This window comes from Molossus molossus, unplaced genomic scaffold, assembly GCF_014108415.1.
Source record: "Molossus molossus isolate mMolMol1 unplaced genomic scaffold, mMolMol1.p scaffold_m16_p_22, whole genome shotgun sequence".
NCBI lineage: Eukaryota > Metazoa > Chordata > Mammalia > Chiroptera > Molossidae > Molossus > Molossus molossus.
The window spans coordinates 29,498,219-29,524,544 of NW_023425358.1; the positions used below are offsets into that span (position 1 = coordinate 29,498,219).

At 45.7% G+C, this 26,326-nt stretch overlaps 1 protein-coding gene across 1 annotated transcript in view; it reads right to left on the reverse strand.

The window, feature by feature from the left end:
- FBXW8 (F-box and WD repeat domain containing 8) overlaps nt 1-26,326 on the reverse strand; it is a 104,837-nt gene that overhangs the window by 4,469 nt on the left and 74,042 nt on the right. Inside the window, exon 8 of the mRNA XM_036276245.1 lies at nt 10,887-11,014. Coding sequence (XP_036132138.1) covers nt 10,887-11,014 — 128 coding nt within the window. The remainder of the gene's footprint in view (nt 1-10,886; nt 11,015-26,326) is intronic.

Below are 26,326 nucleotides of genomic sequence, written 5' to 3' on the forward strand. Positions count from 1 at the left end.
CGGGTAAAGGGGAAAACTTCCACACTGCACACACGGCCAGCACTGCCAAGAAACCTGACGGAAGACGTCCATCGATCGCTAGCAAGGCTGAGACCTGAATAAAATATTAACTAACAGAATCCACAGCAACAGGCTGCAAACAAGCAGAATCCATCTAGCTCCTCTATTAGTATAATTCACCCTATTACTGTAACAAATAAAAAAAAAAATGGTCATTTCCATGGATGCTGAAACAAAATTTGATGAAATAAAACACTTCTTCCTAATGAGGTCTTTAAAAATTAGTGACCTACACACTTTTACTACTATTTGACATTGTTTTGAAATATCAGAGGGGAAAAAATGAGGGGTGGGTAAATTTATCATTAGAGATGACAATTCAGTAATAACTGTCAAAATCAATAGCTATATCTTATGTAGCAACAACAATTAATTTTAAAAACGTAATCAAAGAGCCCACTTATTATAATAGCTATTAAAGGCAAAATACCCTATCATAACTTTCTCATCTTTGAGTTCTACCATATACATTACACCAGCATAGGGAAGGCCTTTTTAAAAACCCAGAAGTCAAAAAGAAAAATATTGACAACTATATATAAAGTGTTTACGTTTTTCCACATGGGGGGAAAGAATCAAAAGGCAAAATGATCAACTGAAGAAAACGTTGGTAATAGGACAGCTGATTCCTTCAAGTTAATAATAAAGATTGACAATCCAAAGTTAACATGAGAGAAAAGAGAAAACAGTTCACAGAAAAAGAAATACTAAGAGCTTTTAAACATGTGTAAGATGTTCCAGTTCACTGGGGATAAGAGACATTAAGAAATGAAACGGTAATGGAACACACCACTGTGCCCTATCTGCCCAGCAGTTTGGTAGGATGCTCTGAGCCCCTCCGTGCTGGTGAGACCTGGTAGACAGTCACTTATGGTGGCTTATGTGAGCACAGATCCCTCTTGGGGAGTGCTTTGGCAGTATCCAACAAAATAAAAAAATTAACTTTCGACCTAGCAATTCTGCTTATAGGAATTTATCTAATATATGTGTACCAACGCACACAAACAAGTCCATAGCGCTTTTTTTTTTTTTTTATCTTCACCCAAGGACATTTTTACGATAGAGCAGGAGTAAGAAAGAGAAAGACACTGAGTAGCTGCCACCCACACGATCCCAACCAGGGACAAACTGCAACGGACGGACGTGCTCTCAGCGGAAACCGAATCTGGGACTCTCTGGTCCACAGGCCGAGTTCTAACCCCTGAGCCAAACTGGCCAGGGCAGCACTGTTTTTTATTAATCCTTACCTGAGGATATTTTTCCAATTGATTTTTAGAAAGAGGGAGGGAGAGAGAGAGACACTGATTGGTTGCCTCCCGCATGACCAGGGCCGAGGATCAAACCTGCAACCCAGAAGCAGGCTGATGCTCTAACCACTGAGCAAAACTGGCTAGGGCCCACAGCACTGTTTTTAGTAACAAAAGATGGGGCTTCTGTTTCAAGCAACTTGTTGACTCCGCCTCACTGAAAATCACTTCATACTGCTGGATAAAATACAACTAACACCCTTTCAAATGCCCTGTGCTTGTGAAATAAGCGCCTTCGAGCCCAAGCTGAAAACCAGCCTGAAGAGCTGTGGTGTCAGTGGCCCGTGTGTGTGGGTGAGGCTGTTGGCAGGTGCCAATCTCAAAAGCCAGTGGGTTTGGATCTTACCTCGACACAGGCCCACCCTAAGGGGGGGGAAGGGGTGAGAGTACTGAAACTCCTGCTTTATAAAACTTCTGTAAATGAAAACATAGTCCCTGAAATTAAATTCATTAGATAGGCTGGAAGAGTGTGTGAATTAGATGATACATCTGAAAAATTACCTAGAATGCAGCACAGAAATTACACAGATGAAAAATATGAATGAGGGATTGAGAAACAGTAAGAATAGAAAGGGACAGTTCAGCTAGTGTCTGAAGGAAAAAACAGGGAGTGTACAAAGAAGCAATATTCAAATAGTTAATGGCTACTATGTTTCCAGAATCAATGAGACACACACATACTCCCGCTCAATGAGCAATAAACAGAATATACTGAAATAATGGTCTCAGAGTATCACAAAGTAGGAATATGCAAAAGTCAAAAGAGGTCTTAAAAGCAACCTAAGGAAAAAAGACAGTACCTATTAAGGAATGATAATCAGACTGACAGGAAAAATTAGAAACATTTAAGTTGTCATAAGTTTGAACGGCACAATTAACTAGCTCCATCAGCTGAATGCGAGTTAAAGCAATTACAGGGCATGCAGACAGGGGCCCTGCACACTCATCAGAGAACAAGGCAGATCTCTGCACATGGCCAGGCGCCGGCCCCAAACACAGCCTTGCGTCTGCAGACACCCTTCAGAAAAGGCTCACGGTTCCCAGAACACCAGCTTCTCCCTATTTATGTCTCTGTGTTTTTAAATTCAACTTTGAATGTACAGGTGACCTGTTAAGTAACACCAAAAATTTTTTAAGAGAAAATTCTGGAAGGACATACTCGATCGGTAGCTGTTACCTTAGGGAAGAGTGGCAACTGAAAAATGAGGGGCATAAAGGTGGTTTTTACATTCTGTTCTTGACAGTGCCATGTTGTTTAAGGAACAGAACTCACTCATGACTGGGAGGGGCACCTGGGGGCCTTTGGAGGTAGGGCCTTCTCTGTTTAGGCTGGGTGGGGTGTGCACAGGCATTCTGTTACTCTAAATTGTACACACACCCCCATACACGCACTGTTTCAACTACAGATGTCGTCTCAGAACGCAGAGGGAAAATCCGCGAGTTCTTCCTGGCTAGGACATGCAACCAACCAGGTGACGCATATTGATGGCCACCTCTATTACTCCAGCATGCTGTTCGATCCCCCCTTCCCAGGAAGGAAGTTGGGACTTGAGAGATGCGGAGAGAAGGTGAAATGTGCCAGGAAACCGAGGTCTCCCGCCAGCACTCAGAGGCACTGTCCGGCCTGGTGCACAGGCCGGGGGAGAACAGGCATCAGCGTGGCAGGGACTGGGCCTGCAGCTAGCTGCCCCGCTGCCCGCTTCCTGGCAGGAACCTGAAAAGGATGGGGGAAGACGTTTTAGCCTAAATACTCTTCAGCACATATCTGGTTAATAAGGGTCTATTTTGCCATGGTGGTTTTCATAAAGAGCCCTTCTGTTGAATATGTATACTCCATAATTTACAGTTTGGCTGTTAAGGAGACAAAGGCAAACACAAATTTGGTCCAGAAGTTCAAAGTTTGCCATCTGTTTTCCTATTGTATTTAGATACCAGCACGGGTGGCTCCAAACAAAATAAACAAATACACCAAAAGATACAGCATTCGGGCATTTGTATCACCAAGGAAAACAAAAATGGTCCAAAACAGACTTGGACTTCTCCCCACAGGATAAAAAGAACAGCATTTATATGACATCTCCTTGGAGAGGCATCACTCTGGTTTCTTGTCAACAGACAGAAACAGCGAACACCACAGTGTGTGAAGTCCGTTCAAATTCACATTCAGAATCCGGTGTCTGCCCCGAACATCTGACCGTGCGTGGCACCAACCTGAACAGCAGCGCACCTTGGCACAGCCTGTGTCCTCGATGCTCAAATCAAATACTCGACGCTGGGAAACAGGTAGCACAGCAAACGGGCATAAACATATGCCAAAACAACTCATTCCAGGGATAAAAAGAAGCCAATGGTAGATATTGCGAATCCCTATCTAGCGCATATTTCATCAACTTTGCCCGTTGAAAAGAAAAATAATTGGCCCGAAAGCTGTAATTATATTATGTTTAATATTCATGGTTGGGTTTGGAGGGCTGTTCCAACACTCCCTCTCTCCAGCCCCTCTCTAATGAAAATCGCACCATAGGAGTCGGCTCTAGCCCGCCAATTAAAACAAAAGACACCAGAACCTTCCAAAGACTCCAACAGAGGAGCATCCATCTGATGGGCAGGAAAACGCGCTGGAACGGAGAGGGAGGCACGCTCTGGTTGGTCCTGTGCTAAGAGCTCTGAATAACTTATTACAACACTTGCAGATGGAGCGAATAGAACATTTACGCCCCACTCACTCTCGAACAGTAGGCAGCAGGGAGAAACACACCACAACTTTGTGTTCGTCAGGGCAAGAAGTGAGCTCTGAGATGCTTTAATTGGGGGTCACAACTCAGGGCTCGCTTCCCATTGCTTAGGATTAAATAATCCCACGTAATAACCAGACCAACTGTACTAGATGGCACAGATGAAGCCTATTCTGACTCTGGCTCGGCAGTTTCATTAAGAAGGACCTGACCTTCAGCTATATTTCTAACTATAAAAGAAAGGGAACAAGCAAGAAGGCATTAAAACGTAGGCTCTTAAAAAAAAATGAACAAATTAATCAAGAAAACTAATATTTTTTTTTAAAAGAAATCAATACATGACTCTGTTTTGTTTCATTGAACCTGAGCTATTAAAGAGGATTTTAAATACAACCTTATACACCAAAATCAATAGCTTTATCTATGTAACAATGATGATGGCCTTTAGTAAATGATTCATCTGAAACAGCCACTAGAAAAACAGCCCATTTTAATTCAACTAGGTTATGCTGAGAGCTCTCTATTTTAAAGCTGTCTCTCTGAAGTTTCAGTTCCCAGAAACAGGACTAAGTCCCGTGGACTAATCACTCAACCTTCCTGGACCTGTTTCCTCAGCCAAGCCAACATAGATGGTCTTGAAGCGCTCTGCGTGACCAGCTCTGCGACCCCTAACCAGCCAGCCCACGGTACTACCTGTGGACGTGATGATGTATATAACACCAAAATAATAAGGTACACGGCTCAACTTGGAAACACAGAAACATTTAGTTTATTTTAATATCCTTTTAAATGTCAATTGATTTTCAACAGTGGTGCCAAGACAACTCAATGGGGAAGGAACAGTATTTTCAACAGATGATTCCGGGACAATCAGATATCCACCTGCAAGAGAATGAGGCTGGACTTCCACCTCACAGCATATACAAAAATTAACTCCAAATGCATTGTGACCTCATTGTAAGAGCCAAGAGTACAAACTTTCTTCGAAGAAAACAGGAGTAAATCTTTGTCACTCTGGGCTAGAAATGGCTCCTTCAATATGAAACCAACAGCACAAGTAACAAAGAAAAAAGAGTTGAACTGAACTTCAAAATAAAAACTTTTGTGCTTCCAAGGACACCATAAGAGAATAAAAAGATAACCTACAGAATGAGGAAGTATTTACAAGTCATGTCTGAGAAGGGACTGGTATCCAGAATATATAAAGAATCCTTATAACTCAACAAATAAAAAGACAAATAACCCAATCTAAAAAACGGGCCAAAGATCTGAATACACATTTATCCAAAGAGACCAAACAGCACATGAAAGGATGTTCAACATCATTAGCAATCAGGAGAATGAAAACCAAAACCAATGGCTCTTGACTTTCTCTGTCTGACTTACTTCACTCCCATGACGGGAGGAGACATGACTTTGGGTGGTGAATGCACAATGCAATATACAGATGATGTACGACAGAACTGCACACCCGAAACCTATATAATCTTATTGAACTATGTCACCCCAATAAATTTAAGAAAAAATGTTTTAATACCACAATGAGGTACCACTTCACACCCGTTAGGATAGCTGTCATCAGAAACCAAGGCACACACTGGTAAGGATGTGGACAAAGTTCCTCAAGTAGCTCAACGTAGAGTTACCCTATAAGCCAGCAATTCCACTCCTAAGTATATATCCAAGAGAACTGAAAACATACATCTACACAAAATTTGTGCTTGAATGATAACAGCACCATGCATAATAAAAAAATGGAAATAACCCAAATGTTCATTACCTGACAAATGAATTAATAAATGTGATAAAGTCATACAGTGGAATATTATTTGGCTATAAAAAGGAATGGGGTAGTAGTGATTCATGTTACAGGTTTATCTTATAAACATTATGCTAAGTGAAAGAAGCCAGTCACAAAAGGTCACATGTTACATGATTCCATTTATGTGAAATGTTCCAAACAGATCCACAGAGGCAGGAAGCAGATTGGTCATTGCCTAGAGCTGGGGGGGTGGGGGTGGGGAATGGAGAGTGACTACTAATGGCTATAAGGCTATACTTCTACGTGAAGTGATGAATATTTTCTAAAATTAACTTGGTGATGGTTGTACAACCTTGTGAACTTTACACTGAATTGTACAATTTAAATTGGTGAATTGTGGGTATGGAATTTTATCTCAATAAAGCCACTAGAAATTTTAAAAATAAAATTGAGATTATGGAGAAAAAGCAATGGGATTTGTTGGTTCAGTGAATGTTGCCTTGGCAACTCACTAACAACTTGACATATACCTGTACCCCCAACTCCTCCCAGCAGAGCACGGAGGAGCTTCTCCATTCTAGACCCCTGAACTCACTAGAAAGGAATGCGCGGGTCACAGATGAGAAGACAGAGCAACAGAATGGGAAGGGACCCATTTACCACAGCCCTCTACTGCCAATAGCAGCATTTACGTGAATCAATTTAAAAGAAAGAGTTCTGATTCTGGCCCAGATGGAATAAGCCCAACAACGCCTCTGTCTTCTGCTGACTACATCCACAACCCTGGACCAAACACGAAAGCAAATTCCCGAGGAGTCTGGAGGATTAGGTCAAGATGGTGGGTTGTGGAGGAGGTGGCCACACAGGGAAGGGTTCCCACGTCCCCTCTTCTCCCACAGCCTTGCTCGGAGGATGGATTCCACTAGCAAAGCTGTTTGGTAGTGCAGGAGCTGAAACTCTAAAAGAAACTTCGTTGTCCTGAAGAACTAAGAAAGAAGGCTCCTGCAGTGCAGAGAAGGTATGGCTTTGCCCCGGAGACAAGTCCCTAGTCACAGAGCTGCATGGTGGGAGCAATGAAGGCAGCTGTACAACTCTTGAGATAAACCCCATCTTCTGGTCTGAGGCCCAGAGAAAGGAGCCCTCGAAGGCTGGAAAGGATAGGGGAGCCCAAGCACTGCATATGAGCCCCCCGAGATCCCAGGCTCATCTCTGAGCTGTGCAGGACAGCTCCAAAGCGGTCCAGCAGAAGCTCTGAGAACGCCTCCAGACGGACCCTGCTGCCACCAGACTCACCCGAACGCACATGCACCGACAGAGCCAGGGGCACAGCACAGCTCTGGGGACGGAGCTGACGCTTACTCGCACCCACAGCAGCACAGAACCTGCAGAATGAACTGAACTGGGACTGCCTGCCTTAAAAAATCTCAACGGTCTCCAGAGGAGTATATAACAGGATCCAAAGTGGACCCAACAAAACACTCAAAATGTCCAGGATATAACCCAAAATTACTTGCCATACCCCACCCCCAAAATCACAGGAAAATTTGACCCATTCTCAAAGGAGGAAAAAAACAACAGATGTCAACACTAAAATAACCCAGATTTGGGAATCATGAATGACTTTCAAGCAGCTATTGTTAACTATATTCCATGAGGTAAAAGTAAAATGGTAAGAAAGACTGACATTCAAAGCAGAGAAATGGAAACTATGAAAAAGAACTGAATGGAAATTTTAGAACCCAAAATCAAACCCTGAAATAAAACAGCCAGCGGATGTGCTCCTCGGCAGAATGGGAGACAGAAGAGCCCGTGAACCTGAGCTGAACCAGTGGATACTATGTGAGCCGAGGAACCGAAGTTAAGACACACAGTGAACAGAGCGCAGTGACCTGCGGGACGATAGCAGAAGGTCTAACATTCACATCACTGGAGTCCCAGTCGGAGAAGAGAAAGGGATTGGTGCAGAAAAAAATATTTGAAGAAATAATGGCCAAACACTCCCCAAATCTGGTGGAAGACATAAATTTACAGATTCTAAATGCCCAGAGATTAAACTTGAAAGAAAAAAAGTGGTCTATTTTCAGTTGAGTTTCGCTTGGTAACCCATTCAAACTTCTCCTAAATGTTCTAATTCCTAAGCTATTAACTCATTTTGCCTTCACTGAACAAATACATACTTTCACTTCATTGAAAACACCACTAATTGTAAGAAGCACCAGTTCTTAGTGTATATTTTAAAATTCAACCAATTAATTTTAAGACGCCATTGTGAAAGATGCGTCCTCATTTCACAGAAGTGAAAATGTAAGAACAAGTACGTCTTAGAATAATTACAAAACCTCCAGTGTTAAGTACTCTCTGAGCCCTAGCAGATACTGTGGTAAGTAGAACAGCCACAAGCATCCGGTCCTAACACCTAATTTACACCATTCCTCTTCTGACATTACTCATTGCTTGCTTCTTGCTTTAGCAGGAAAAGACAAAATACGCACTTAGAAAAACTCATTGACCGAAAGTGTGAAACTCTTGTGCGAGGCCCCTCCCCCTCTCACTTCACAGCCCTGCTCACCCAGCAAGGGGAAAGCACAGCCCAGTGAGACCCCGGTTTCCGCCCTAACCAGATTCCTCATCTTCATCAGACACTATCCTCTGGGTTTTTCTGGAAAGAGTGACAGGCTAGGTGACCCTTTTTTATTTTCCATTTTAAGTTTCAGCCTATTTCCACCCCACCCCCTACCCTCCCAACCCAAAAGGAGAAACTCCTTGCAAACCCCACCATGTTTGCAAAACTAACTCAAGCTGATTTCCTTTTTTAATGAAAACCTATTTTTGTCTTAATCTGGGGCAGTTTTACGTACCTTTAGAGCAAGTTTCATTCTTAGATGAAGTACTAAGAGAATGCATTAGAAATTCAGTTTTTTAAATTAAAAAAAAAAAGGAGGGACCAGGTTTTAAAAAATTGTATCGGCCATTAAGTAATATAGTTCTCTTCATAGTACTTGACCCCTCACTCCCACTTCTGAAATAAAATATAAGCTGTACAAGCCTGGGTGTGCCTCTAATGAGATCCTATTCGTGGCCATTAAGCCTTTGGGAAAAAAAAACAACCACAATATTTCCCTCTCCTACATTTAAAAGTTTAGATTCCTTATTCCTTCCTTTCTCCAGATGTGCAGTGTTTAACCCCATGTTTCCAGTCCATACTGCCAACACTGCTACTCTGGTTCGTGGTGGTGGACGAGCGTACCGACAGTGGTCACAGATGGCTCACAGGTCTAGGACTGCCCCAGCTGAATGCCACTTGAAGAGTCTCCTCCCCAACTCCAAGTCACTAGTCTGTTCTTTTCATCCACAGAGAAAGAGGGTTAAAAACACAGCACTGGTCGACTGATAAAATGGACTTAGCGTGGTCAATCTGCACTGCAGAATGACCCGATTCCCGCACACCGAGCATTTTGCTCCTCTTCGGGCAACGGTCGCATAAGCAGGCAGCGCTGCCCCAGAGGACAAGTCAGCCTCACCGAGCACTCCCACTGTCTACCCCTGGCACTAGCTGGCGTCCGAGGCACAGCCCGCTGGGCTGAATGCAGAAAGCAGAGGTCTCTTCTCTGGAACACCGCTTTGGTTTCCTGGGAGTCTGAACGTGGCTGACCACCTAAATGGCCATGCTGTACACAAAGGCTGAGGCATAACCTACAATCACAGACCCTTCCATCTGGATGCCCCAAAGCGCCCTCCGTATTTGCTCTCCTGGAGAGCAAGTAGCTGCTAGGTCCCTGTGGGGAGAGCCTATCAGATAAGCTTGGAGCCTTTGTGTAGCTCAGTCTGGAAACTAAAATGTGAGAGTAAAACTACAAACTGATGTGTTTCATTTACTGGGACACATGTGGGGCCACTTATCAAGCCTAGTTTTTTTTTTTTAAAGAGAAAAACTGGACACACTGAGGAGTTCAATTCTCAAGCCTCGGATATATCAGCCATTTTAGGAGGCCTTGAGAAAAATGATCAAGTATTTTCTTTCAGTCAAGTATACTCACATTTTCTTTTGGCTCTAAGGGAAGCGGGTAGTAGAGGGGTGAAGGTCAGGAGTTGAAAATATTATTTGACAAAATAATTATGTTTGCAAGCTGCCGCACTAGTGCGACAGAGATTGGGGGTTTGGCACGAAGGAGCACCCGCCTCGAGATCTGATCCCCCCACCGAGCAGCCCGCCACCTGCAGCCTGGGGCTGGGCCCGGGGGAGGGGTGCCGGCAGACCCTGGCCTCTAGCCATGCTACCTCTCTTCGGAGCACTGGATCAGACATGGCAGATAACCAGCCAAAAATTAAAAAAGGAAAAGACAGGGGAGAGAGCATGGGGAGGGGGAAAAAAACAGAATTTGGACTCAGAGAGTCTTTTCAAACACTTTAATCCTTTCTCGCTGATGGATCCTGGAGCGGCCGTGGCTGGCACTGGACCCTGCACCGGGAAAGGCCGACTCCCTGAGCCAATACGTTACAGAGAAGACTGCTAATCACCTAAATAGAAACTGGAATCTGCTCACATCAAGTCCCGTTCCCCCATCACCAGAGGGACACCACAGTGTTCTGAAACACACTCTTGACATCATTTGGCAGGCAACCCTATTTTGTTGAACATGATTCATCCCTTAGGTTATTGTTTTTAATATAAGAAAGTGAGCTTTTAAATGCCAAACAAATTTTGCAGCAGGGAGACAAAAGATATTCCAAGTGGTCTCACTGGACCTTCCACCAACTGCGTCCACCAAATGGCTTAAAAGACAACCTTCCCATGGTGTTGCAGAGAGGAGGCAGGGACAGAGCTGTCCAACTATTACCTAATACAAGACTTTGTTCCCCAAGTTCACAGAGACAGTATTTACGGGTCAGGCTGGACTCAGGCGGCCAGGGCGGGAGTGGGAGCCGGGGAGTGTGAGCGGCAGCGGCAGTGAGTGCACACAGCTGGGGGCCAGGACTGACCAACTGCTGTGTCTACACGATCTGCTTGCTCCTCAGACGTACCTCCTGTCCATGTTGCCACTGACCATGAGATGGGGAGGGCTGTCCCTGAGGCTCACGCACGTGAAGTCGCCCAGCGCATTCCCCAGCTTCGAGAGGCAGCGCTCCGCTTCCAGGCTGTAGACCAGGATCTGGGGAAGAAACACAGCGGGTGTCCCGTCACATCCAGCAGACCACAGCCAGCGTTCCGTCTCAGCGTCGTCCCGGGCCTATTAAAGATGTTCTGCCACTAGTATCCTGACCGTTTCCAGGTACTGATATTATAGGGACATGGCTGTTAGAATGATACAAAGAAATGCAAAAGGAAATAAAGGAAAATCCAGAGAGTTCCTTGGTCCAAGGTGCAAATAAACTCAAAAGACACAAAGGAAAATGGCAAGGAGTCAAGCAGGTTCCCAGGTCTCTAACAGAAGAGGCGTGCAGACTAGCCCCACGGCTTCTGGTTTGGAATGGCCGGGAAAGGGCAGACCCAGAGCCTTGCAGCAGGGCCAGCACGGGCTCTTTCCTCCCCCGGTACTTACACCGCAGGGGACAGGAAGCACATACGAGCACCCAGGAGGATGGAGCGTGCAGAGCTAACCGCCAGCTGATTCCTCTAGGCTGAACTACAAACCCAGACACACGGTCCCGGTCCCGAATGTTTCTCCCATCAGTCACTCTCCACTTGCTAGTGTTAAGCTCTGCTCCATAAGGTATGGAGGCCAAGAAGAAGGTCTCCTTGATTTCTAGACAGTGGGTTCGCTAAATGTAAACACTTCTGTGCCTTCTCTCCAGCAAAAAGAGAAAAAAGATGATTTATAAATAATCTTTCCAAAAATTGTCTCTTACTTAAAAACAAAGCAAAACAAAAAACCTTAGTAATTCAGTTCAACTTAATTAACATTAAATGCTTGCTATGGGTCAGTCACCGTTGTAAATACTGAGGACAGTACAAAAGCCTCCTCATTAACAGAGTTCTGTGTACACATCCTATTTTGTTGATCGTGGGGTTAAAATTAATCACTGAACTCAAAAGTTGTTTTTTTGTTTTGTTTTGTTAATCCTCACCTGAATATATTTTTCCATTGATCCCCAGAGAGAGTGGGAGGGAGGGAGGGAGGGAGGGAGGGAGGGAGGGTCAGAGAGAAACATCAATGTGAGAAACATCGACTGGTTGCCTCCTACAGGACCCTGACCGGGGCTGGGGGATCAAATCAAAACCCAGGTACATGCCCTTGACATGCCCTTCGGTCCACGGGCCAATGCTCTAACTGCTGAGCCAAACCAGCCAGGGCATGAAAATTTTAATATGGATATTTTGTAGCGAGATTCTCCTCTCTTAGTACACATATGAAAATGTGCTTTCCTTTTCTTGTTAACCTATTTATTTCTTAGCTATCGGTATACAGGCTCCAATTTTAGTATTGAGAAGTGAATCAACTGTCTCCACCTTAAACTCCATCAATCTCACTGTCTCTTTTGAAATTCCTAATAGTCCAGGCAACACTCTAATATTAACTAACTATTGCGAACAGCATCCAAAAGAGGGAGACTTCTAAGTTTAAAACGCCTTGTTAATCCATAAAGAATATAGTGAGCAAGATAAATTTTATTCTTATCTTTATGTAGCTGAAAATAAAACTTTCTGAGAAAATTTCAACAATTCTAAAATATCCAAAATAAGACTATTCTTCCTGAAGGTAGAAAAATTAGAAACAGCAACCTCATAGTCTATCATAATAGTAAGATTTTACACTTGTCATTACAGACCTTTCAATAGGGTTCTTGGACTCAATTATCTTGTTTTTAAAATACTTCAACTTCTATAGCAGGAAGGTAGGCCTTTACAATACAAAATGTCCATGATAACTATAAGAATGAAAATCTGAGTCAGTTCCCATTCTTTACTTTTTCTAGAAGTTCTTTCTTGACAAGTAGACGGATCGTTTGAGGGTTACACAGTGAGATCTCATCCCTCCCCAAAGACACTCTGCATAAAGACACCTAAGTTAGTTGTCAGGAGCCAAGTATTTCAACAATGCCTAATAATTCAGTGGATCAGAACTATCCGAGAGCACCTTCACCATTGCGTTTAGTTAAAGGCCACAGAGATTAGAAAACACATTACCCGTCTTGGAGGCGGTTCCTCCCTGTTACAAGTCCCTTAACGACCTTTACCATTCCTCCTCCCTCCTCCCTCCCATACTCTCTCTCTTTTAATAAGGTTGAGCAAATGGGACTTCATTTTATCTGATTGCCACAGACTAGTGAGATTAATTATTAATGCTCACGCTCTCCCTCTTGTTAAGACCATGCATTAGACTAATTTTTCTCTTTATTGCCCTAGTCGGGTGACTCTCAACCCATGGCCACTTGGTTCACCCTCAGAGGTGTATGGACATGCTGGAAAGAAGGAAAAGACAGTATACCCATAGCTAAAATCTTGGAGAAAATATTCTGCACTAATGTGACCACGAAATCAATAGATGTTACTGGGGATTTTTTCTTTTAAGTACCAAGTGGATATTGCGAAAGAGCTTAGTGATTACAGGGCAAATTTTTATAGGCATCAGAAGCTTCTTCAAGAACTTTCCAGAACAATTAAACCACGTGAAGGCCGGTGTAGAGCTGCAAAGATGACTACAGGAGATGCGGCGAGCAGTCTGGGGCTTTTCCGCTTCAGCCTCCAGGCAGATCTGGAGGCACCTGGGGAAGTGAGCACTGTTTGAAGAGAACTTGGGAAAAACGTTCTGTTTATCTGTCTGTTTTTTTCTTCTTAGAGATCTTAAAGTATTTTCCTAAATCCTAGTCTTAGAATCCTAACTTGTCATTTTGTCCAAGTTAATCTAACGTAACAGAATACATGACAAAAGGTGGTAACCTCTGCACATCCATCTCTCAGAGGAAACCTCTTCACAGTTCAGTGTACATACTGCCAGGCTGCTTCTATATGCGTCTGTCTTGTGCCTATCGGTCTCTTCCCTCTCCCTGTATGTGTGTATACAATTATTCTTTTCTACAATTTATCTTTCCTGCTGAACAATATGAGAGTTCTTTCCTCGTCAATACCTCGAGGAAAATCTTGTTATTTTTAATGGCAGCACAGAATTTCTCTATGGATCTAGAATTCCATACTCATAGATATTGGGGCTGTTTCTAATTTTTAGACAAATAATGCTCTAATTCACTCAACAGCCAGTCCCCAGTATTCATCAGTCATCCTCAATGCAGTGGGCGCCGGAATGACAGGGATGGCGGATGACGTGCGAAGCCCCCCTGCTGCTAGCTGAAACAACCCCCTGCGCCAGCCGGTGCGCAGCCACCAGCTGTCCTGCTCCTGCATGCGAGGGACTCGCCTCTCTGAAGAGACCCACCTTACAGCCATAGCCTAGCAGCTGTGGTGTGAGCAGCAGGGACAGCTGTGCAGAGTCAGGAAGGAGGCCGCAGGCCCAACGTCCGGGAAGCATCAGCCACTGTCCTGGTGCAGGTGGGCTCTGCACCCCCCAGGAGTGACGCAGACCAGTTAGTGTGCCCAGGATTGGCTTTCCAACCAAACCATGAAGGACAGAGCTGACAAGTGGCTATTGTCCCTGCAGTGGGGTGAGCTCAAGGAGGCCAATGTCCTCCTTCACCGAGGAAGAACTGGATTTAGCACTGCAAACACTTCCTACAACTAGGACTAGTTTGTGGCACCCTCATAATCAGACCAGCACCACTGCACCCAGAAATGGCTGTGAAGAGATGACAGAGCCTTGCAGCCCCAAACTTTTGGTCATGTGCTGATGATGAAAAAAGGAACCCCTTTGTGTTTTCTTCAGTTACGTTTACAAATCTAGTCTTCTTCACACTCATTTATCGGCCAAAGGCATTGTACCAACCGTAGTATCAACCCGAGCAGCTGCTCACCTCCTAAGAACCCGGCACTGGCCTTCCAAAGGGGTGAGGAGTGGTCAGAAGGCTTCCTTACAAGACAGAGCATTCAAAAAGCTTTGTGAATTAAAGCTAACTTGTCTGCCACCATAAACAAAGGAGAAGCAGCCCTGGCCACTCTGGCTTAGCCATGAGAGAATCGGCCCTCGGGCCAAAGGGTGGAGGGTTCAGTTCCCATCACGGGCCCGTCCTTGGGTTGCAGATTCGATCCCGGGCGCCAGCTGGGGTGTATGCGGGATACAACCAATCGATGTGTCTCTCTCACATCAATGCTTCTCTTTCTCTCTCCCTCTTTCCCTCCCTTCCATTCTACCTAAAAAGCCATGGAAAATAAATAAAAAGGGGAGGACGTGACAGAGCACAGGATTAGGAGACGCAGTGCTGGATTGAAGGAAAATGAAAAATAAAGACATGGGGACTTGACTGAAATTCTTGGAGATGACGGAGTCTACCTACTTTTTCTGATCCCCAATAACCTACCTCCTCACTACCACATATATTTTGCTCTTACGAGAGAGAAAGTCACGGACAGAAGCCAAACCCTGGAGTAGAGCAGGTAAGCGCACAGGCTCACTGCCTCCCGCCCCGCCCCCGCCCCCGGTGCTCTGGTGCCTGAGCACGCAGGCTCGGCCTCGCGCCGGTGCTGGAGGTACTCCGTCTGCACACCTCCGCCGGCGTTTCCACCGGGCCTTCGCTTCCGCTGACCTTCCCAGACCTGTGGTTCTCACACACTGGAGGCTGGGAGAGTCACCAACGGGGCTGGTATTTTATTTATTTATTTATTTTGTTAATCCTCACCCGAGGATGTTTCTTCATTGGTTTTTAGATGAAGAGGGAGGGAGTGAAGGAGAAAGAGAGAGAGAGCACTCGAGAAAAACATTGATGTGAGAGAGACACAATGATTGGTTGCCTCCTGCATGACCCCAACAGGGGCCAGGGATCAAACCTGCAACCCAGGTATGTGCCCTTGACTGGGAACAGAACCCAAGACCCTTTGGTCCGTAGTCAGATGCTCCACCTGCTGAGCCAAACCAGCCAGGACGAGACTGTCACTTTAGCAGGTCAGCTGAGGCTGTTCCCAAGCACCCCACCGTCTGTTGTGAACCCGGTGCTGGACCTAGATGACACGTTCCTTGGGAAAGAAACCCTACTGTTAATCCTTGCAGCTCTGACTACAGCGCAGCACGTGCCAGGTCTCAGCATTCAAACCGCCTGTTGGGTACAGTGTCAGGTAAACCCTGAGCCTACCACAGTCTGGGTAGTTATTATTACTCATATTCCTTTTTTTTTTGCTTAACATACCCCCATCTCTAGATGTCTAATCTTGCTGCTGGCTTTTACACGGAATCGCTTCATCCTACACAAAATAGAAGGAGGTTCCACAGACCACATTCCATAACATCCAGATTCTAGGACCCCCAAACTGTGTCCAGTTCTGACAATATGGTGGACTAGAATGTCTGGAAAACCTTCCTGTTTGCAAACACCAAAAATGCTAGATAAGACTCAGTCTATTAATAAACATTCCTTCAACATATCTGTTTAACTTCTGAGAAATCAGAAAAATTCTGAGGAGCTAAAAATGGAGAATACTAGCCCTTACCAAGTAGCTCAGTTGGTTAGAATGTCATCTCAATACACCAAGGTTGTGGGTTCGATCCCTGGCCAGGGCACATACAAGCAGCAACCAATGAATACATAAATAAGTGAAACAAATCAACGTTTCTCTCTCTCTCTCTCTCTCTCTCTCTGTCAATAAGTAACAACAACAACAAATGGAGAACACTAAATCCTGAAGGGAAGTGAGCTCTCACGCCGGGGGTGCTCTGGGACACCCACCGGTGTCAGGAGCCTGGAGAGCTGGGAACAGAGGCCAAGGTTCTAGCCAGCGCCAAGTGGAACACCAGAACGAAGGCCTCGGCACAAAGCGGGCCTCATGACGCTGTTCACTCAGTGGAAAGCAAGCTAGAAAAAACGACTGTCCACTGGCGAAGAGACCAGTCGCCCTGGAGACTCGTCTGCCTCGGGTTCGGCTCATCACGGAAAACGTTTGCCCTGGGGTGTGCCGTCACACGTCTGCCCTCGTACAGGTTCAGAGGCTGAATGCACACTGTCTGCAAGGCCAGAACCCCATGCCCGGCAACCAGTTTGAAGAATGTTCAGGTTGATAATATGCCCTCTGGTTCCTGGCACAAGTATTCTCAGGAGGAAGACCCTTAGGAGAGTTACAACTAACATCAGCCAAATATGAGCTCACAATCAAAACAAAACTCCAAATACAGAGAAAAACAACTCATCACATGAGGCAGGCAGAAAACAAACAGAAGACTTCAACTTCCAAGGATATCAGATAAAGAATATGTTTACAGAAATAAAAGGGGAGGGGTCAAAAGCAGAAAAATGACTAGGCATCTTTGAAAAACAAAAATAAAATAGACTTTCTAGAAATCGAAATGTCAATGAATGAATTAAACAAATAATTAAACAGAGTCCAAGAGAGAACTGTGTGAATTGTAAGACAGATACTAAGACATTATTCAGAAGGCAACACAGAGACGGACAGAGAAAAGGTGAGTGAGCTGTGGCAGCAGGGAGGAGACATCGTGTTGGTCTAGCACACATCTCACCTGGGTCCACACAGAAAGAGCAGAGGCGGAGAGAGAAAAGGTGAGTGAGCTGTGGCAGCAGGGAGGAGACATCGTGTTGGTCTAGCACACATCTCACCTGGGTCCACACAGAAAGAACAGAGGCGGAGAGAGAAAAGGTGAGTGAGCTGTGGCAGCAGGGAGGAGACATCGTGTTGGTCCAGCACACATCTCACCTGGGTCCACACAGAAAGAGCAGAGGCGAAGAGAGAGAAAAGGTGAGTGAGCTGTGGCAGCAGGGAGGAGACATCGTGTTGGTCTAGCACACATCTCACCTGGGTCCACACAGAAAGAGCAGAGGCGGAGAGAGAGAAGGTGAGTGAGCTGTGGCAGCACGGAGGAGACATCGTGTTGGTCTAGCACACATCTCACCTGGGTCCACACAGAAAGAGCAGAGGCGAAGAGAGAGAAAAGGTGAGTGAGCTGGGGCAGCAGGGAGGAGACATCGTGTTGGTCTAGCACACATCTCACCTGGGTCCACACAGAAAGAGCAGAGGCGGAGAGAGAAAAGGCGAGTGAGCTGTGGCAGCAGGGAGGAGACATCGTGTTGGTCCAGCACACATCTCACCTGAGTCCACACAGAAAGAGCAGAGAAAATGAGGGAGAGGAATTTCAACAGCGGCTAAGAATTCTCTATAACTAAAGGAAGGAAGCATAAGGAATCCCAAATAGGAAAAATAAAACTAAATTCACACCTAGCGACATTAGATGAAACCGCAGAAACTTAAAGACAAGGAAACGATCTTAAAAGCAGCCCACAGAAGAGAGTCATAGAGGGAAATGACAATTAGACCAACAGCCAACTTCTCAGTGGAAGTCACAACAAGTAATGTCTTCAAAGGGCGGAGAGAAAATAACTGTCAGCCTAGAATTATAAAGGACTAGCAACGCTACCTTAGAATGAGGGTGAATTAAGATTTTTTAAATTAAAACATGGAGAACACTTGTAGCTAAGAGACCCTCACTAAAAGAACTTCTAAAAAACATACTTGGAAGATGAAAAAAAGGTCTGAGACACTGAAAGGAATTGTAAGCTAAGATTCAGGTAAGTGTGCATAAAAGTAGACAAGTATTGACTATTTACAAAACAACAACAATGCTGATTTGGGGTTAAATAAATAGAACAAACTGTGTCCTGCCCTATCATTCCAAGCAGCAAGTGTCCTGACTCAGGGCGAGTTACAAGGATGCAGGCACACAGGGGACCCTCCAGCGTCCTGGTGCAGAGTGAACAGAGGCGTCCTCGGAACCTGCCCTGTCTTGGCACATAGCAGGGACTCGGCACACATCTGATGAAAGAGTGGTAAGCGCTACACATCTCTGCCTGTGTCTGTCAATGACAGGCGAATGATACACCGGCGTCACAGCACAGATAGGCTCCTCATACACAGGGACACATTCAGTCAATCTGCTTTCCACCAACAGCAACATCTTCAGCCGTTTCAGAACCGGGAGGTACAGTTCCATTCAGTAAAGATCTTGAAGTACAAGACTAAGAATGCATATTTTAAAAAATAAAGGATACAAAAGAAAAAGACTACTTTTTTTACTCAAGTAAATGACCCAAGTTGCTATTCTGACCCAACATAAGTATGACCCACAAAATGGGGTAAAAAATATCACTACAGCCCTGGCCAATGTGGCTCAGTAGTTAGAGCATCGGCCTGTGTACTGAAGGGTCACTGGTTCGATTCCAGTCAAGGGCACATTCCTGGGTTGCAGGTTTGATCCCCAGCCCCAGTTGGGGCGCATTTGGGAAGCAACCAGTTAATGTCTCTCTCTCACATCGATGTCTTTCTCTCTCTCCCTCTTCTTTCCCCCCAAACACACAAACTCACTCTCTCTAAAAATAAACAGAAAAAATATCTTCTGGTGAGGATTAACAACAACAACAAAATTTCACTACAAAAAAAAGCAGGGTCCCCGCACTAATGTTGACATACAAAGCTAAGTGAACAGTCCCTATAAATTCACAGATGAGCTAAGATTAAAAAAACACACACACAAAAAACAAGACAGACAACTGGCAAGGGAGGGGGCTAGTGAGAAAAGAGTAAATCATACACAAAACAGCCAATAAAAAAATAAAAAAGCAGTTAATATACATGAATAATGGATGTCTGATTTAAAAGCAGTTTACTCCGATATGATGTAATTTTTGACAATCAGCCAGAGAGACTATTTTGTAAGTCCTCGCCAGAGATAAGTCAGCGCGCGAGGCTTGGTAACAGGCGTATCTGCGAACATGTGGAAAATGACTTTCACCACCATCCCAAAGGTGACTTTCTGTTGGCAAACAGAAACTTGCCTCTCAGGTGCAGTTAGCAGCAGCAACCAGCAAGATGTGAAGCTCGAAGAAAGGGACCCCTGACAGCACAGATCCCTGAAACAGAGCACCCCCAGCAGTTTCCATGACATACTCTGGCACGGTCCACGCTCCACTGCAGCACAAAGGGAGAGGCAGCCTGTGCTGCTTTCATGTTTAAGTTTTAATTGGAGTGACAAGCCCGCGAGGCCAAGATATTTCAGGGATGGGACGGTGTTGCTGAGCGTCGCCAGGCGCTGGGTAGGCAAGGCCTGTGTGCTCCCCACACCACGTGCCAATGCACCTGCAACCCCCGCTGTTCCAGGACTGGACTCTGCCCGGGAAGGCACTGCCAATCACCGCAGACTGTGCCAAACTCGGGGCTTTGTGATGTGGGCAGATGTCTACAAAGGACTAGAGCGGGGCCAAACCAACACCTATTGTGACCTAAGCCTGAAAGAAGCCCAGAGAGCAAGAGTACGCTTGGTGCGAATGCAGGCAAACACAATCCAAGTCTCCCCACCCCCACACCCGCAGGCCCCAGAAACAATGAGGGAAGGCAGGCCGCTGTGTCGAGTGGGCGAAGATGCCTGCTTTGCTCAGGGGCTCTCCGCAGATCATCCTGTCCTAGCATAGAATACGGAAAAGAGACGTGATCGCAAAAAACTGGTTCACGGATACAGAAAGGAGCACAAAGTGTTCAGGGTGCAGCGTTTAGTCCGATGATGATATTATAATTATTATGTAAATGTGTGGCTGAAGCTGAAAATCCCCATGGTCTCCTTTCATGCTCCCCACAGGCCTCATCGTAATAAAGAGCATGGACAGTTTCAAAGTGCTTCACAAATATTAACGACATGGAACCAGCCATGGCCCCCAGGAGGAAAAAAGTTAGTATTAAATCTTTTTATACTGGGAGGAAGACTGAGGCTGCAAACTATGAAATGAATTCTTGAAAATTAAAGGCAACTTTAATTTAAAATGGGGAGATGACAAGTGAGATGACTGTGACGTCAAGATGTCTGTGTGGGATTCTGCATATTGCCCTGGCTTGGGTATCAATTTTCTGTTCACCAGTCTGGCTACTGCTAGTGTGGCCTCAAGTCAGACCAGACAAAAGCTCAGAGGTGGACAGACAGGCAGAGGGTGGTTGACACCCGATAATGAAAACAAGTGACGGCTGATGGGGGAGAGTGAAAAGCGACAGTGAGCAGCGGGGCCTCGGGCGTAGGGCAGGCCACCCAGGGGCTCCCCTTCGCACGCCGGAGGCATAGCACCCACGGCTCCGCTGTGCCACGCAGGGCTGTGCAGCACAGACATCTGCTCAGCAGCGCTGTGCACACAGACACCGTACGTAGTGGCTGCTGTGGATGATCATGGTGCGCCTTTCCCACAAATCCCTTCAGAACATACTCCGTCTGATTCTCACAACCACCAAGAGGAAGATGGACAAACACCACTGTCTACATTTTATGCATAAGGAAACTAGGGTTTCAGTGATTTAAATAACTGGCCCCAGATCGCACAGGTAACAGCAGTGCTGAGGACGCACAGGCAGAGCCCAGCTATCCCTCCCCGTGTTGATGTTTGCCACCATCCCACAATGCCTGTCCCGACTCCTGGCAAAACAGTTACTAATAATGACTAATACTGATAGTGTTCTCTCACATACAAAACACCTGATCCCCACAATTTCACAGATGTTAAGCCTTCACGCGGCTATGAAATTTTGGAACCAGGAACCAGGCTCTTTAAACCTCCATCCCAAGTCCTCTAAGTGTGGCCCTGGACTAGCAGCATCAGCAGCCCTCATTAGCCATGCAGATTCTCTGGCCTACCTCAGTCACTGAATCAGAAGTCTTGGGGTTGGGGTTAGGGTCCAGAAAGCAGAATTTTTCTGACGCCTGCTGGTGTTTAGGAACCCCTGCACTACACCTACCCTGTCTCCAGGCCCAAAACAAATTTCAACCATTAAAAAAATGTTACTCTGCTCTGAGTGCTCACTTCCTGCTTCCCAACTGATGCCAATCTGGTTCAGGACCTATGCACTGTGGAGTCAGAGGGGTTGGTCACTGGAAGCCAGAGCAGTTGGTAAGGCTCCTTTTGACAAGTGGACTCTGACGGCCTTTCCTACCAGGACAAGGAGAGTCAGAAGAAAAGAGGGAAGGCCACTGATAGCCAGGAACCAACAGGCACACCCTGGGCAGTGCCGGCCTGGCTGGAGCAAGGGCTGGAGATGTGGGCCCAGAGAGCTGGGGTCGAACTCCCCTGGTCTCGAGGCCAGGCAGAAGGGGGGCGCCAGAGCCTCACCCACAGTCCTGGGCACCCAGCCATCACTCTGACAAAACCAAATGGACCATGAGGAAGGGCACTGACAGCAAAGGTCGGGCAAGGGCAGGGCAAGGGGGCTGCAAGAGAATTCTCAACATGCCTTTTAAAACTTACTGTGACTGTGAGAGAAGAATCCACAGCCCAAGGAAATGCCTCCATGTGGGGGGGGGGGGGGGGGGCACTTGGGCCAAAGGTTCTAACCCAGAGCTGTGTTCTGCGTGCGGCAGTTCAGCGATTCCTGGCCTCATTCTGACACACTGAAACCTCGCCACTCCTCTCGAGTCCTTTAGTGTGGAATGGGAGCCTTCAGAGGTGGACTGAGCTGGAGTTTCCCTTTGCCTATCTACAAAGCTGGATTTACCCTGTGAATTAATAACACTGAGGCAGTGCTTAAAAGAGTAACTTTGCGTCCATTAGAAGAACTCATCTGCAACTTGATAACTGACTGATGTTGATCACAAGCCCACTAACATAGTGCCTTACAAAAGATGGGGTGCTGAGGAAATTGATAAATCACATTCATCTACGTATTGAATAAACAGCAGAAGTTCTCCACTTTGTAATATTTCATTAGTCCAGTTTCAGCTGCTATGTGTATTTGAAAATAGTGAAATGTCTTAAATATTCTGAAATTGAAACTCACATAGGCCATTTTTGGGGTGCCTTCCTCCTGCCCACTCTCAGCTGTCCGCGTGTATATCCAAAGCACGCACCCAATTCTACCAGGTGACTGTCTTACTTAGAGGGCAAAGGTGAACATTCTCAGCAGCCCTCCCCTTGATCTTCATCAACTAAAAAACAAACTAATTTTTAACCTTCGTAACAAACCCATTTGCTCTTGGCCCAGGCGCATCTGGCAGGAAGAAACCAAAGGCATGCCTGTCCATAAAATGAAACTAAAGCAAAGAGTAACTGCACGTTCAGTCCCTCATGGGTGTGAAATAGTAAACCAGGAAGGGAATTCCACATAAACAGTTGAGAAAGCCATTAGAAATACTAGGCCCTAAATAAGATTCTAAGCTTAAGTTAAAAGACAAACAAGAAAAAGGCAATGATCAGCATACACTTCAATGGAATAGTCTTGTGAGTTTGCTCATAGCTTCAAGAACACTGATCAATGTTTTTGAAAGTAGAAAATGATACAAATGCCATTGTACACAAAAACTATGCAAGTATGAGTAAAGACAAAGATATTTAAGACAGGGCCAGCCCCTTCCCACGAGGCTTTGCATCTCAAAGGCTATTACACCCAGTGACTCAGCCATCATGTTAACTTACTGCATTACTTCTGCAAGAAGCTGAGCTGACCTGTCCCTTTCTAGTCTAAATGCATTCTTTCAAAAACAGTCCTTGGGAAAATGAATCTGGTGAAGAACCACAGACTGCTAACACTACAAAATGACCTGAGCACAGTTCCCACACTAGCCATGGTACCTGTGCTTTGGCCAGCCTGGATCACCCTGATGCTGCTTCCTGCCCCCTGGGAATCCCTCCTCCAAACCTGTTCCCTCTGCTTTCCTGCCCGGGCTTTTCTGATAAACTCCAGCCTGACCCCAAAGCTGGTGGGGATGGGAGGTACTGGGGCTCAGTACCTAACAAGCATATGACCTACCTTTCCCAGGTAAGTAACTTGCTAAAGGTTTATCTGGCTCAATCCCCACTGGTTATACTACTACCTTGACTTAGTGGAAAGTACTTTTTCCTGCTTTTCTTTCTAGAAGGCCATCTCTCCAGCTCAGGACGAGGATCGCTAGATGTCCTACAGCACTCTGAGCCTCCACAAGCAGCCACAGCGATGCTCACAAGACTATTCCACTGAAGTGCATGGGAAGCCAAGAAATGCTCCCCATGGAATCGCCACGGTGGTTGTGCAGAAGATCAGAGGTGGTCAGGCCCTCAAAGGTCCCAGGTCAGAGGTTTCTGTCCTGAGAAACCCAGGGGCCTGCCTCAAGAGCCGTGTTGGGGTTCTCCCAGCATGTGAGGAGAGCTTCGTGTATTATGAAATCACACTAACAATTGTATCACTTATGGATGCCATTTTAATACAAACATGTACAAAACGCATTTGAATGTTCAATCTTCGTTGATTTATGTGTATAATTTTTCACCACTGTGGAATTCAGCGAATTCACTGTGAGGGCCTCCCTATGACCTGATGTCCACTCGTATGGAGAAAACAACCCCCACATCACTAAGCTGCTGTAAGCCCCGAGGCAGGTGCCCTGCTCGATTCCTCTCCATGTTTCCAGTGCCAATCGGAAATCTAGCACATAGCATGTGTTCAATAAACAGTCATCAACAACGACAGGAAATCAGGCAACAAACTTGGATCCTTCTGGTAGTCAGCATCCCTCAATCGCCTAGAAAACTGGTCTCTAAGGACTAAACTTCCCAAACTTCCCCAAGAAGAAAGTTTAAACATGTTAAAGGTTTAAGGTGAAAGTGAAAAGGAAATGAAACATTTACTTTGTGAACTTTCCATTTTAAATTATTCATCCTGCTTGTAAAAGACCAAGTTTTTAATTTCTCTCTGGAACGGAGCCTTGAACCAAAGAAGAGGTGGACCGCACACCCCGGGTAGGCATGGGAGACTGTGGTCGGAATCTGTGAGCACGGCGTGTCTGCTTCCCAACGTTCTCCCAGACAGATATTTCAACTCGTGACGAGTGCAAGCAACCAATCCAGAGTCTTTTCACGCCCGTGAAGGGAATGATTATCATAAGAGACGTTAGCAATTATTTTCCAGCGTGATGTAAGCTGAGGCAGCAGCGCCAAGCCAGCGTCCTTGTCAAACACATCCCAGCCTTCAGGATTACTTCACTCCCATCTCCCTGATTAGGATGCGCGCTGCGTGCTGCTAAATACAACCTGCCACTGAATGCCAAGTACTTCAGAACTAAATGAGGAAATATGTCCAAACGCATAGGCTGATGCTAAGAGCCCTAAGTGGGTCTCTCTCCCTTTATGAGGCATGAGACTCATCGTCAACATGACGCTCTTAAATGAGGCAATTCTATCTTCTAACCCTCCACCTCTGAGAGCAAAATTTAATTCAGGGAGCAAAAGAATTAATCAGGGTATGGTATTATACATGCGTTTTCATGGGAAAAAGTATTTTTGACAGATCCAGGAAATAGGAGACATAGAAACAAGTCTTAAAGGGATGTTTGGGCACAGAGGGCTATGGCAGAGTTGACTGATTTTTTGCATTGCAGTGTGGCGAGGAAACGGGGCCAGGGACACTGCTGTAACTTTTGTTTTCTTTGAAAATCATATGCCACTTAGCGATGGCTACCTTTGAGGTCATTCATGCCACTGAAGTCTGAGAAGCCAAGAATACAACGGCAAAACTTAGGTGTCCGTTTTCATCTAAAAGTAAAAGACCTGTGAGGAGCCCTTCTTACCCATACCCCTTACCCAGCAAGACATAGGAAGTGGTGGAAAAGTTCCAATTTCCTGCCCAATCATTTCTGCCCTTAGGGAGATCTCCTTAAAGAAGAAAGAGCAGAGTGATGGATGCCTCGGCCCATGTCAAGGGCCTTCAGTGATGGGGGAGCAGCTTAACACAACCCCACAGGTAAAGGAGAATGTTTAAACCACCTAATCACTCTATCCAAAGTTCAAGGAACGTGGCTGCTGGACAGAAGCCCAAAGGCTGCATGTCCAACCCTCCTCGATGCACAGAGAAGAGGCAGGCCGGCTTACCGTCCTAGAACCACCTTGGACTCTCCCGAACGGCACTGCACAGCCAAGCAGGACATATACAGTGTGTGCTGCAGCTCTTTCCAACCCAACAGTGGCCTGAGAGGGCTGTGAGTCCCACTGCGCTGGTTCTAGGTAAAGTCAAGTGATTTGATTTATTTATTGATTTTAGAGAGAGAGGAAGTAAGAGGGAGAGAGAGATGGAAACATCGATAAGAGAGAACATCAATTGGCTGCCTCCTGCATGCGCCCCACTGGGGATTTGGTCCACAACCTGGGCATGTGCGCGGACCAGGAATTGAACCGGTGACCTCTTGGTGCATGGGTCAACACTCAACCACTGAGCTACACCAGCCAGACAAGCCAAGTAATTTTAAACAAACAGTCATTCATCCTAAAGGCAAAGAGCTAAAAATAATTTAATGAAGAGTAGGAGCAGACAGATCTCTGTATATTCCTTCTGCCCTCATTTTGTTGTGATCTTTCTGTAAAGCCTGTGAGAGAAAAGATGTCAAGGAACTGCTAGGAAAATGGATGTACTACCATCTGCC